General features: G+C 34.6%; 1 protein-coding gene across 1 annotated transcript; it reads left to right on the top strand.

Annotated features, from left to right (window-relative positions):
- Positions 1-2,296: 2,296 nt before the first annotated feature.
- Positions 2,297-5,844, top strand: LOC107961335 (uncharacterized). The gene is made up of 4 exons (XM_016897496.2): positions 2,297-2,430; positions 2,525-3,122; positions 3,367-3,658; positions 5,489-5,844. The coding sequence occupies exons 2-4, from the start codon at positions 2,535-2,537 to the stop codon at positions 5,512-5,514; spliced, it is 906 nt and encodes a 301-aa protein (XP_016752985.1). The 5' UTR covers positions 2,297-2,430; positions 2,525-2,534; the 3' UTR covers positions 5,515-5,844.
- The last annotated feature ends 8,902 nt before the right edge of the window (positions 5,845-14,746 follow it).

Raw genomic sequence — 14,746 nt, forward strand, 5'->3', positions numbered from 1 at the left:
TTAGACTCAAAAATGATTGTTTAACATGATTTGAACGTTATTAACACTTGATTGCATTTGTGAATGTTTAAATATTGCCTAAATGATTATTGTTGCTCCTAAAAAAATGTAGCATCCTATAGTTCGGACTTAACGACTGGATCGGGTGAGGTGTTAAAGTCACCTTAACATGTCTCATTCTAAGACGCCACATCATCGTCACTGCCAAGGGTATCAAATCATACGTTCATGTTAACGATCTTAGGACATGTAGCTAAGTTTTTCCCCTACTATAACAAAGTCGAGCAAACAACTAACGTAGAGACCACTCCTTTCTAATCTCTTGACTCTCTCCAAAACTGAAACCACTTCTTCTCAGTCTTCACTCCATTCTCCTCCATTTAACTACCATATTCTCCCCCTTGTTCACTTCACTAGTTTACAAAATTAATGACAACTTCATATGGCTTAAGAAAGCTTTAGCTGCGTATGCATCATCAAACAAGCAACAAGAAAGCTTGTTATATGGAAGGAAGTTAAAAATGACTTAGTTTGTAATGAAGATAATGTTTTTTTCATAATGTATTTGTTTACGGGGTTGGATTTATTAAGTCTTTTTTTAAGGAGGGAATGATGTTAATAGGAAGGAAAATAGGTATACTACTTCAATGGAGTTGGATGAGGTGATGGAGAAGGTTAAGAAGGCTGGGGAGAGATTGGGGTATGAAATGAAGAAATGCAAAAAAGAGGTTCCCGAATTGGGGGAAAGGGAGGGTGGTGTTGACGGTGGAAGTGGTAGAGATTGTAGAGTTATTTGCTTCGTTGGAGGTTAAGGTGGTGGAAAGCACAGTGGAGTTTGATGAAGGGCAATGGTTGGATTTAAAAGCCGGCCTTGGAGACATTTATTTCTTGAGATAAGCATGTTTTGGGGTGATGGTTTTATTTGTTAAAATATGAAATTTCACTATTTTCTTTCCTTTATTTTTTGGGTGAATTATTTTAGGGTCAGCATGAATCAATGTAAATATGATTTTTAGCTGCCGGATTTTCTTTTGTTAATTTCTAGGCAACATTTTAGAAATTCTCAAAGTTTGATGTTAAAGGAAGAAGATAATGATGGTGATGAAGAAGATGAATAGTGGTGAGTCAAAAATAGTAAAAATTGATGATATGTCATGCTACGTCAGATGTCATAATGGAGTTGACGATTGAGTGGTTCAAATGAAAAAAAAATTAATGATGGTGACGAAGTTGAAAGGATTTATTTTTGGGTAATCAACTATGTAATTTATTCTAAATATTTTTATTTAAACATTATTAAAGAAAATTAGGATTTAAATTCAAACTAATTTTTATATATTTTTAATATCCATTTAAATGCCTCTAAAAGGCTGTTTGATGAAATTTTTCTTTCACTTTTGCTAAAATGTTGTGGAATTAAATGAGGGATTCTTTATTTGTTTTAAGAATTTTAAATCCTTTTCAAGTTCCATTGTTGAGTTAAGTAGTCTTCGAATTCTATGTCGACAATTTTAGTTGATTTTCAATTAGAGGTTTTGTAGAGATGTCATTTTTGAACTAGTAGTTCAAGGGTTTACTCCTTGCATTCCTAATTAAAACCTATCTATTTATTCAGATACTTGATAGATATATTAGATTAAAAATTGATCATATATAAAGTGATGCTCTATTTATCTATTAGAGTTACAATTTAAAAATTAAATATAAAAAAATTTGTAACCTCCATCATTAAGGGCATGTAGAACAAACGATGGTTGATTCAACTTCAGCATTATGTAACTTTATTATTATACAAATCATTTTATTCTAAGATACTGCAATATTATGTTTTGATTCGTATAATCTCAAGATATTGAAATTTTTATATTCACCTCATCACAAATGCACATTGAAACATAAAGCATTTTCTTTTTTGTCTGAGATCGTACTAAATTTCGATTATATCTAGAATCGAGTTTAGCCGATGGGAAAGTTGTTTGTTTTCTACAATTATGTATGCGTTCTTCTACGTTTACATGTAGATACCATGTTAGTCAAACAATGCTTCATTGGCATCTTTTGAATTGTAGGATTCTGTCTCTAATCAGAATTATCTATTATTGATTATAACCAAAATAAATGTAAAAAAAATAGAGTGAAGATGAGATTTTAAAGCTTCAATAGGTATTATTAGCTGTTTTAAACGTATTGAAATTGCATGGCATATCGTTATATATATAGTAAAGATATATACCGAAAATAATGGACAGGTTTGAGACATGAGAAACAATTTTGTATGCCTATTTTCCATTAAAATTTGGCTGCTTAAATTTCGGTCTCTCTTGTCTCCTCGTCAACAATATAAAACTTGTTAGGCCATCAAGCTTCCTCAATTTCCTTTCTGCCAAACAATATCTACTCTTGGTGAGTTCTTGATCATCTTAGATTCAGGTAAGAGATTTTGATAATATTTTTCATCAATGACACATTATAACTTGGGATTGTAGCGTTTGCTTACAAATGGATTTTTGTTAATTTGATTTAGAGTGGTGGCCATGGAAATCTTTCAGAAAGCTAGCGTTGTTCGTTTATGTAGCCACCATGACAAATACTTAATCGCTGAAAATGATCAGGAAACCGTTGGACAAGACCGAGATGGGTCGTCGAGGAACTCACGGTGGGCAGTGGAGTTCGTCGATTCAAGCCCAATCCATATTCGTCTCAAAAGCTGTTTCGGGAAATACTTGACGGCTTCGAACATGCCGCTTCTTATCGGAATGAGAGGGAAAAAAGTGCTGCAAACGTTGCCGAGAAGACTGGATTCTTCGGTGGAATGGGAACCCATTAGGGAAGGCGTTCAAGTTAGGTTCATGACACGTTACGGCCGGTATTTGCGAGCCAACGCGAAGCTCCCACCTTGGAGGGGTCACATTACACATGATATTCCGCATCGATCGGTGACCCAAGATTGGATTCTTTGGACTGTTGATGTTATGGTACATAAGCCACGTGCTCTGCTTCCTCCTCCTCCTTTGGAAACAACAACTTCGGAGCAGTGTTCGGATAATGAAGAGGATAATAACTCAAATTCGGATGATCCTGGCTCACCTTCAGAAATCTCACTTAGGGGCCCTGGACTTGAGGTTTCATAAACATGCATGCTTTTCATTTAATCCATGCATTTTTCTTTATATAAGTAAACAATTATATTACTATAGAGAAAGGAGAAAAGATTTACAAATATAGGGATCGAACCCTAAATCTCATGTCAATCTACTTGAAATCCACACAAGTTTATTACTGAGTCAATGGCGTGATTGGCAATCCATGCATTTTTCTTACAACATAATATTTTTTATTGAATTGTTTTTGTTTTTTCATATGTAGAGTGGTGACTCAACTAAGGGTTCACCCTTGGCATTTGAAGGAAGGAAAATTAGGTATGAAGTAGTTGATGAAAATGGTGATGTTGATAAGAAAATCGGGGAACGAACCTTCACATTTAAAGGCAGTGGGGTTGAGGAATTGAAGAAAATTTTGAAGGTGGAAACGGGGGTGAATGAGGACATTTGGATTTGTTCACGTAACCCTTTGAATGGCAAGCTGTCTCCACTTCGATTGCATCTTCCTCCTAACAATGCAGCCGTGCATGTTATTGTTGTTCCTCAATCATCTAAAGGTAATTTTATTCTATAATTACAATCCCCTTCCATGTTTTCAATTTGATTTTACAATTTTTTATCCGATTTGGAAAAATATTGGTAAAAAATATTTTCAATCCTTCTCAATTTCGAAATTGATTAAATTAATTACTTTCAAAAAATTAAAAATAATTTCGAAGGAAGTTTGGCCTAATCTTGAGATAAGCTTAAAACTTTTATAACTTATCCTTTGCTCAATTACACTCTTAGTTCCACTACACTTTTGTTACTAAAAGAATTGAAATCTTACAATTGTGACCATGGATTTTTCTTATTGCTTTGGTTGGCTAAATGAACTACCAAGAATAGGATGATGGTGAGAGAAATTGTAGAATTTCTTTACTCATGTTTCTTTTAGCCATTTTTTAGTTTTGGTATAATGTTAGTGGAAAGTACATTAGGTTTGGATTGAGTATGGATAGGAATGTGTCATAAATGAATATAATTTTCCTTTTTTTTCCCAAGTTCTTTAATTATTAGTAGGAGTGAGCAAAATTCAATTCAATTTGAAAAACTCAAAAAATTTAAAATTTTGAATTAAATAGTTCGAGTTATTTGAGTTAATTAAGTTATTTAGATCAACTCAAATAAAAAATTAAGTTTTTCAGTTTAACTTGAATATGAATTACACAATTTGAGTTATCCGAAAATCCAAATAAGAAAAGACAAAACTACGTCGTTTTGATAAATGTTTACTTTTTTAAAAGTTAAAATTCAAAATAATTAAGTTAAAAGGCAAAATTACGTCTTTTTGATAAATGTTTACCCATTAAGTTAAAAGTCAAAATCATTATATTGTTCATGTAGTTAAATAATCTTGTACTTTGTCTACTAGTTAAATAATCGGTCCATCTAAACACAACATTAAGTATAAATAATAGGATACGTTAACTCGACTCGGTTTGACTCGAAATTTATTGACTCGATTCGATTCAAAAAAAATTAAATTAAGTTTGGTTGCTAAAATAGAATTCGTCAACTCAACTAACTCGAAAATTTTTTACTCATTTCGACTCGACTCGATCGAATACTCACCCCTAATTATTAGATTTATATGTCTAAATAGGTTTTAGATAAAAGCATTTCAATATAAAAATAAAAATTTTGGATAACATAGTAACAAAATCAAGACGGTGAGATATCATAGATTTTAAAAACACAAATATGGGACCAGCTTTATCCATTAATATGTGTTCATTATGATATGTCCATTTCTTTCTAGTTTTTATTATATGTTTAGAGGATTATGATTTTGTTAAGGGTCAGTTAACTCTTTCAAGAGATGTCTTTAAAGTGTCATCCACCAAGTAATCAACTGGATCCAATCAACCGAAAGTATTGTCCCTCGATTGAGGAGTTTGTCCCTCGTGCTCTACTAAGAGCCAACGTGGCGTCAACAACCACCTTGAGGGCTTGGTTCATAGAGTCGAGAGTTCCTCGACCATATATAGATGTATGACCATCCACCAAGAGGAGGACTTCAAACCCTACCGATGAGACACTCATGTCACCTCTTGGTGGATGGTCATACGTCCACGTACATTCGAGGTGCTCTCGACTTTTTAAACTAGAACCCCAGGGCAACTGCTCATGGCACATTGGCTCTTGGCAAAGCATACGGTACAAAACCCTCCACTATGGGATAATACCTTCAGATGTTATGGGCTTGGCCAGCTACCCGATGGATGACACTTCGAATATTTCTCACGAATGAGTCGATCCATACTCAACAAATTCTAAACCCATGTTACCTCAATTTGTGATTTTTCCGTACACTGATTATCATTTTTTTGTGGAATGTTTGCCAGTGGCAAATGAACTTGAGAATCGTTGAGCCTTTATGGCAATTTCACCCGACTGTGCCGCAAATGAAGCACCTGTGACATGCTACCAATGAGCAATAGAAGCCTTCATGCCTAGAAGGAAGAAGTTAAAGAAATGTTGTGTATTTACTTCTGCCATTTTAATTATCTATTTGAAGATATTTCAACGAATGACATTTCTTCAAACAGTTGGCAGATATATGGTGATTGAAATGCTTCCAAAGTTTAATTTTTTTTTGTTTTCTTTTGTTAGATTTTATATGAAATTTAATTTCCCTGTAATTCTTACGTCCAGAATAATATTCTATCCTCTTCCTTTAAAGAAAGAAAAATATACTACTAAGGCTAATTTAATATTGCAATAGAATATTTTAAAGCTATTTATAAGTCAGGTTGAGGTCGAATTTAAAAAAGAATTCAAGTTTAGCTCGCCCAAAAAAATTCATATTATTATTTAAAAATAATAAAATGTATTTTATATCAATATATTTATTGATATACAGTATCAATGGAAGTGAGGAAGGATAGAAAGTTTCAAGAAGCAAAGAAGAAGAAGATCCAAAAATGGTGGTTTGGAGTGCCTCCCCCTCCCAAAGAGTCCCTAGAGTTACATTTAAGAAGGGTTTTCCAAGTCGAATTTTGAGTCGAACATAGGGTCAAACTTTGGGTTGGGTTATAATATATTTTATTTTATTTTAATTGTCTAATAATTTGTCCCCCACCTTGTCGAAAAAGAGTTATAAAGTGACTCTTCTGAAATAAACTTACATGTGTGGAACATTTCATTGGGGGCTTACTATATAGGTTTTAACTTGAAACTTTTCTGAGTAAATTTTGTTGTCTGATAGTGTGGTACAAGAGTAAAAAATTATATCGTAGAATATCGCGAACCATATTTTCTGTAAGTAGAATTTTGTCCCTCACCTTGTCGAAGAAATTAGTGAACTGTTAGAATATCGAAGGTTGCGATCTTAAATCAACGAACCGTAAAAATTATAGAAACGATATTAAATCAAGTGAACTGTTAAAATATCGAAGGTTGCGATCTTAAGTGTAACGAACCGTAAAAATGACAGCTGCGATATTAAATCAATTGAATTGTTAAAATATTGAAGGTCGCGATCTTAAATCGAGCGAACCGTAAAAATGACAGCCACAATATTAAATCGAGCAAACTATTAGAATATCAAAGGTCGCAATCTTAAATTAAGTGGACCGTAAAAATGACAATCGCAATATTGAATCAAGCGAACTGCTAGAATATCGAAGGTCGCGATCTTAAAATCAAGCGAACCGTAAAAATGACAACCGCTGTATTAAATCAAGCGAACTATTAGAATATCGAAGATCATGATAGTAAATCAGCAAACCTACCATACCACCATTAAATCCTATCCATAATTGCAATTATGTTTTGAGTATGACATAAGAGCTCACACGATTGTCATTGCACAATTTGAGTCCAAATAAGCAGCATGGCCTCTTTCAAAAGATATGGAAAATGATTTAATCAACTTCAACTTGCAAATGAGAGTCTTCGTTGGTAAAACATCAGCCAAACCGGAAACGAAAGCAAAGCAGTGAGGTTGCAAGAAATTCGCTCAATTTTCTGTGTGGAAAAAAGCCTACCTTCAACAGCTACTTCTGCCATTTTTAGTGGTTCACCTGATCTCATTAAAACAAAAGTTGTAATGTGAATCTAGTGATGTCAAACCAGCTAAATCTGACCATGTTGGTGATACATTCAGATTTGGTGGAACAGTGGAACTTCAAGCATTGGGTATCATTCAAGGCATTTTGGATAAAACTTAAGTCAAGAATGATCATGAAGGACAAAAACCTTCAAATGGTGTTCAATCATGGACTGAAATATGAAGGCATTGAACTTCAAAAAGCCCTAAAGGACAAGTAAGTTCAATATTTGAATTGCATAAGCAATAAGCATTGGTGAAAATTGAGTCAAAGAACCAATTGTTATGAATCTTGAAGGGATAGATAAATGCATATGCATTGCTACTTTAATAGCAGCAAAGAAATCCCAAAAATTAAAACCTACAGAAAATGAAATTCTTATACCCAAAAGTTGCAGATTACAATTACAACTCAGTTAGTATCCGCCATGTTGTCTCTTTATTTTTCTTGAAAATGTCCTTGACTGATACTCAACATATAAGTATAAAGTATGGGATATGATCTTCCAAGAACCCTTAAAATTTAATAGAAAAGAACTTTAAAACATTGAACATACTTGTTTTTGACACTCCACCCAAATTGTTGAAGTTGGCCTACATGCAGTTGCAGCTAAAGCTAATGCTGCTGATCTTGTTACTTCAAGTTAATTTTTTTGTTGCTTAGTTAGATTTTAACTAATTTGGTAACATATTTGATGTAATTAGGTGCTGATAGATTGATAAATCAGCTTAGCTATGTGTGCAAGTTATGTTTAACTAGTTTCAAGACTACTTAGTGGTAGTAGGTAGTTGTTTAGGTGACATTTGCTTATTTTGACCAGCTTATTGACTGGTATATGTAATGGCATTATGCCTCAAATCTTTGTTAATGAAATTATTTAGAAAATTCTTCTTCATTCTCTAGTCTTTACTTAAGTTTTGCACTCAAGCTCTTAAGTTGAGTTTCTTGTTTGCTCAGCAAGACATTGAGCCTTCTAGCTCAAGTTCCTGTCAAACTTCATTCATTTTGTTTTCTTAGTTCCAACAATTGGTATCAAGAGCTCATTTTCTTATTGGGCCTGTCATTTTTAATCCTCAAAACCATGTCTTCATCTGGATTTTCTCCAGCTTCACCACTAGTGTTCAATGGTGAAGGCTACCACATTTGGGTAGTGAAAATGAAGACCTACCTGTAGGCATTCAACGTGTGGGAGGTTTTCAACTCGAATGTTGAACCACCACCCGTGAGAGCCAATCCTACAGTGTCTCAGATCAAGCAGCACTCTGATGATATAGCCAAGAGATACAAGGCCATGTCATGCATCCAAAATAGTGTGTCTGATGTGACTTTCACAAGGATCATGGCTTGTGAGTCTCCAAAACAGGCCTGGGATAAGCTCAAGGAGGAGTTTCAAGGGACTGAAAGAACGAGACAGCAATAACTTTTGAAGTTGAGAAAGGACTTTGAAAATTTGAAGATGAAGGAAGAAGAAACAGTGAAGCAATACTCAGACAGGATCATGTCTATTGTGAACAGCATCAGATTACTTGGAGATTAGTTTAGTGAAGCAAGAATAGTGGAAAAGGTTATTGCAACCTTACCTGAGAGATATGAAGCCAAGATCTCATCCCTTGAAGACTTAAGAGATCTATCAAGCATCTCTTTAACTGAGCTGATCAATGCTCTTTATGCTCAAGAGCAAAAAAGAGCCAGCATATAGGAAGAGCATCAAGAAGGTGCCTTCCAAGCCAAGAGCAGACCAACCTCGAGCTCCTCTGGCTACAAAGGGAAAAATATTTGGTCAGACAAGCCTAGGAGAGATGAAGTAAGAAGAAAATATCCACCTTGCCCACATTACAAAAGGCTCAGTCATCCAGAAGCAAACTGCTGGTTCAGGCCTGATGTGCAGTTCAAAATCTGCGAAAAGATGGGTCATGTTGAAAAGGTTTGCAGAAACAAAGGCAAGCTGAATCAAAAGAAGCTTCAACAACCTAGAGCTGAAGCTCAAATGGCAGAAGAAGGCTATGAACAAGAAGAGTAGGTCTTTGCAGTTTCTTATTCAGCTGCCAAAAGAAAAGCCACAAAAGGATGGTTGATTGACTGTGGTTGCACAAACCACATGACCCCTAATGCTGTTATTTTCAAGAACATAGATAAAAGTTTCAAAACAAGGGTAAAAGTTGGCAATGGACACTTCATCAAAGTAAAAGGCAAGGGAGATGTGCTAATTGACACTCCTACAGGTATCAAACTTGTTTCAAACGTCTTGTTTGTACCTGAAATTGATAGAAAGCTACTTAGTATAGCTCAGCTGCTTGAAAAAGGTTATTCAGTTGTGTTTAGAGAAAATGAATGCTTGATTAGTGATCCAAGTGGATCCAAACTCATGTCAATGACCATGGCTGACAGAAGTTTTGTTGTGGACTGAAACAAAAGTTCAAGCAATGCCTACACAATTGTCTTAGATGAGTCTAAGCTATGAGACAAAAGGTTAGGCTATGCCAACTACAAGTCACTGGTTCAGCTGACCAAAAGGGACTTGGTTGAAAACTTCACAATATCAGTTGAGAAAAAGGATGTTTGTGAAGTGTGTCAGCTAGGAAAGCAAGCTAGATAGCCATTTCCTTTGAAGAAGGCATGGAGAGCCTTAGAAAAGCTGCAGTTAGTCCACACTGATGTGTGTGGCCCTATGAAGACACAGTCCTTGAATGGAATGGTAGTAGGTGTTTTATCCTTTTTATTGATGATTACTCAAGGTTTTTCTTGGTTTACTTCTTAAAGCATAAGTCAGAAATGGCCTCAGTATTTTGGAAATTCAATGCTACAGTAGAAACAAAATCAGGTTGCAAGCTCAAGACACTAAGGTTTGATAATGGCACAAAATACACTTCAGCAAGGTTTCAGGGTTTTTGTGATGAAGCAAGCATCAAGCACCAGCTCATCGACACCTACACACCTTAGCAAAACGGTTTCAGTGAGAGGAAGAATCAAACTTTGATGGATATGGCCAGATGCCTAATGTTTGAAAGGAATTTGCCTAAGAATTTTTGGGCTGAAGTGGTCAACACTATAGTTTATCTTCAAAACAGGCTACCAACCAAGGCTTTGGTTTAAAAAACACCATTTAAGGCCTGGTTTGGGTTCAAGCCATCATTATCTCACTTGAGGGTCTTTGGATGTATATGTTATGCACATGTTCCAGCAGTAAAAAGAGACAAGTTGGCCAAGAAGGCTCAACCTGGCATCTTGGTGGGCTACAGTAGTGTCAAGAAAGGCTATAGGATTCTAGATCCTACATCCAACAGGGTTTTTGTGAGCAGGGATGTAGTGTTTGATGAGAAATAGAGCTGGAACTGGGATAAGAATGAACCAGAATGTGGTGCTGAAGACCTGGTGACAGATCAGACTGAAGGTGATCAAAATGATCCTGAAATAGACATTGATGATGAATCAGTCAGGGGAACCAGACCACTGGCTGAAATTTATGCAAGAGCAAATGTGGCTGCTGTGGAACCAACTTGCTTTGAAGAAGCTGAATCTCAACAAGGATGGAAACAGGCCATGCTCGATGAAATGAAAATGATTGATAAGAACCAAACTTGGGAGTTAGTTGCAAGACCAACCAACAGGAAAGTCATAAGAGTGAAATGGGTGTTTCGAGCCAAGCACAATGCTAATAGAACTCTAAACAAGCTGAAGGCAAGGGTGGTAGTGAAGGGATTTAGTCAGAAGTATGGCATTGACTACTTTGAAACATTTGTACCAGTGGCTAGGCTTGATACAATTAGGCTGCTAGTTGCTTTGGCTGCATAGAAGAAATTGAAGATACATCAACTCGATGTAAAATCTACCTTTCTCAATGATTTTCTTGATGAAGAAATCTATGTTGAATAGCCTGAAGCTTTCAAAGTAGCTGGCAAGGAAGATAATGTGTACAAGCTGAAGAATGCCTTGTATAGCTTAAAACAGGCACCAAGAACCTGGTATGATAGAATCGACAGCTACCTAGCTAGCTTGGGGTTTGAGAGAAGCATCAGTGAGCCAACCTTGTATGTGAAGAAGAAAGGTGATGAAACACAGCTCATAGTCTCTTTGTATGTGGATGACCTGCTGGTAACTAGAGGAAATAAGATCATGTTGGTTGATTTTAAAGGCAAGATGGAGAGGATGTTCGAGATGTCAGACTTGGGACAAATGTCCTACTTCCTTAGCATGGAAGTGTCACAGTCTCAGCACAAAATTTTCTTGAGTCAAAAGGCATTTGCCTTGAATATTCTGAATAAGTTCTCCGTGCTGAATTGTAAAGCAACAAGCATACCAGTTGCTGTTGGAGAAAAGCTGACCAGCCAAGGTGATTTTGAGAAAGTAAATGAGTTAACCTACAGAATTTTGGTTGGATGTTTACTCTACTTGATAGCCACAAGACCAGAAATCATGTTTGTTGTCAGTTTTCTATCTAGATCCATGCATTGTTGCAATGCAAGTCATTTTCAAGCTGCCAAAAGAGTTCTTCGGTACATCAAAGGTACACTAATCTTTGGAATGATGTACACCAAAGTTGATAGTATGAAGCTACTTGGTTATGCTGATAGTGATTGGGCTGGATCGATTGATGATATGAAAAGTACTTCAGGATATCTGTTTACCCTTGGTTCAGCTATTTTTTATTGGAGTTCAAAGAAGCAAAGTGTTGTAGCTCAATCGACAGCTGAGGCAGAGTATGTGGCAGCTGCAGGAGCTGTTAACCAAGCAATTTGGCTAAGAAAAATCATGGAAGATTTGAATCTACACCAAAGGGAAGAAACTACTGTTGCAATTGCAACGAATCCAGTATTTCATGGGAGAACCAAGCGTTTCAAGATAAAGTTTCATTTTGTTAGGGAAATGGAACAATTTCAAGAAGTAAAACTGATTCATTACAGTTCTGAGGATCAGCTTGCTGATATCTTGACAAAGCCTCTTTGTATGTCAAGGTTCAAGGATTTGAGAGCCAAAATGAGAGTTTGCAGCATGCAAGCCAAGGAGTGTTGAAGCTGGCCTGCATGCAGACAAGAAGCAGAGAAGCTGCCCGAGCCATGCAGTTGCAGCTGAAGCTAATGTTGTTGATCTTGTTACTTCAAGTTAATTTTTTTTGTTGCTTAGTTAGATTTTAACTAAGTTGGTAACATATTTGATGTAATTAAGTGCTGATAGATTGATAAATCAGCTTAGTTATGTGTGCAAGTTATGTTTAACTAGTTTCAAGACTACTTAGCGGTAGTAGGTAGTTGTTTAGGTGACATTTGCTTATTTTGACCAGCTTATTGACTAGTATATGTAATGGCATTATGCCTCAACTCTTTGTTAATGAAATTATTTAGAAAATTCTTCTTCATTCTCTGGTCTTTACTTAAGTTTTGCACTCAAGCTCTTAAGCTGAGTTTCTTGTTTGCTCAGCAAGACATTGAGCCTTCTAGCTTAAGTTCCTGTCAAACTTCATTCATTTTGTTTTCTTAGTTCCAACACAAATTCAAGTAACATAGTTGCATGGATTAGAACACTTTTGGCCCTCAAATTGAGCAATAACAGCATCAAGTAACCAAGCAAAACTATCATACTGAACATAAATACCATATTAGCATTAAGTTTCAACTTTACTACAGCTTGATTATATAGTTTCCAACCACTTGGCTTTAGTTGAGTCCTCATTTTTCAAACACCAAATGTACAAAATTGTAAGCAATCAAGATCCACAAACATCTCGTTTTCCATTTCTTACCTTGAGATTCCACTTTAACCGACACAGATCATGTTCTAGCTTATATTTCTCCCTGCAGTGGATATTTATCATCCTATGCATACAAGCCAGAAAATACCAATACCAGGTAATAAACATTTCAAAAACATATTTAGAAATTAATTTGAATATAACATTAAAGCAGTACAAGCTTTGTCCTAAAAATTTTCATTTCATTGAACTGCATCCATCAAGAGGCATTTGTTAACTTGATCGTATCCTACAAATAAATGGGTAGGATCTGCAGGCAATTTGTCACAAAATATGCCTAATCTGTCCCTTGATAAACTAAAATCGACGGTACCATCCATAAATAAGAATTATACAACAACCTTCTCATCCATTTTTTGCCCATAAAAAATGATGTTATAAGAAAACATGCAGCAATGAGTAAATCTAGGGATAAAATGGGCTCCAAAGCACACATCCAGCACTCAACATAAAGGTGAACGTCTTTGAAAGTTTTTTATGTTTCCTATTTAACATGTTGGTAAGACATATATATATGTATATCTTCAGCGAATAACATGTTATTAGTAAATAGAGTAATATCCTAGTAATGCAAAAATTGAGTATTTTGCTTGACTGCATCTAATTGCTAAAATGAACTATAACTAAAACGAATTCAACTAATTGTATATCAAGGTAAACCCAGAAACTTGAGCATAAGAATGTAATAATATTGCAGTAAAGGAACAGATGAAAGAAACAACTTATTCATCAGCAGGATCCAACATTCAAAGAAAGCTCATATCAATCCAATTTCATGTACATGTATGAAATAGTTCTTGAAAAGCAGCATGATACAGTATCACAAAATTCACCAGCAGATGAACATGGATACCAAATATTTTCAATCTTTGTATACCAAATCCATTATTGATCATGCAACATGCCTTAGAACCAGTGAAACACAAACTAAAATTTCAAGTTAACTAGCAATACATAAACCTTCTGAATTTCCAAAATCATTTTATTTGAATTCCAACAGAAATAGACCAACTCATGAAAAAAATTTTGTTCAAACCTAACAAGGATAGGTCTACTCGGGAAAGGTTTTAATTGAAAAAATTGGGTTGATTGAAAATTTTGTGTAGAAAGCGTGATTAAATATAATATATTATTGTCGATTGAGTCTTAGTTCGATTGACACTAACATTGTTGCCAGTAGAATAAGGTTCGAATACGCTGAAGCGCATTATCCTCCTATTTATGGGTTGGGGAGGGTCTATAGGTAATTTTAGGCATTGTCTCAAAACAGCAGATATGATTAAAACCTATAATGAGATTGTTCAAAATATATATACAAACATATTATTGAAATGATGAGAATTTATTGTTATTAAATATAAAAATATTATTGAATTACATGTTATATAATAATTAATATAAGAGATAAATTTTAAAATTACACATTAATTCTTTATCTCTTAAAATTACACATTAATTTTACTTGTGACTTAAATGCATACATGAAACTTTAATTTTGATTCAATCATGTCCATTTAAAGAAATAAATACATCAATTTATTTTTATTAGATAAATATAATTATTTATGTATGCAATATACAAACAAAAAATAATTTTATATAAGTAATTGTGTTAATAATTTGGAAACATTAGATTTTGTCAAAATTTATGTATAATTTCGATATTTATCTCTTTATTAAAATATAAAAAAAATTTAACATGATTTAATTACCATAAAATAATAAATATAAAATTATTCTAAAAAATATGAATACCAAATAAAAAATCAACCAAACTTGAATCTCTACTATTATTAAAGCCTTAA

Source organism: Gossypium hirsutum, chromosome D07 (assembly GCF_007990345.1).
Source record: "Gossypium hirsutum isolate 1008001.06 chromosome D07, Gossypium_hirsutum_v2.1, whole genome shotgun sequence".
NCBI lineage: Eukaryota > Viridiplantae > Streptophyta > Magnoliopsida > Malvales > Malvaceae > Gossypium > Gossypium hirsutum.

Excerpts from the sequence above, each read along its gene's own strand:
- LOC107961335 (XM_016897496.2), top strand. The coding sequence starts at position 2,535 with ATGGAAATCTTTCAGAAAGCTAGCGTTGTTCGTTTATGTAGCCACCAT. Across the intron at positions 3,123-3,366 it reads TTAGGGGCCCTGGACTTGAG|AGTGGTGACTCAACTAAGGG; the intron begins GTTTCATAAACA and ends TTTCATATGTAG. Across the intron at positions 3,659-5,488 it reads TGTTCCTCAATCATCTAAAG|TGGCAAATGAACTTGAGAAT; the intron begins GTAATTTTATTC and ends AATGTTTGCCAG.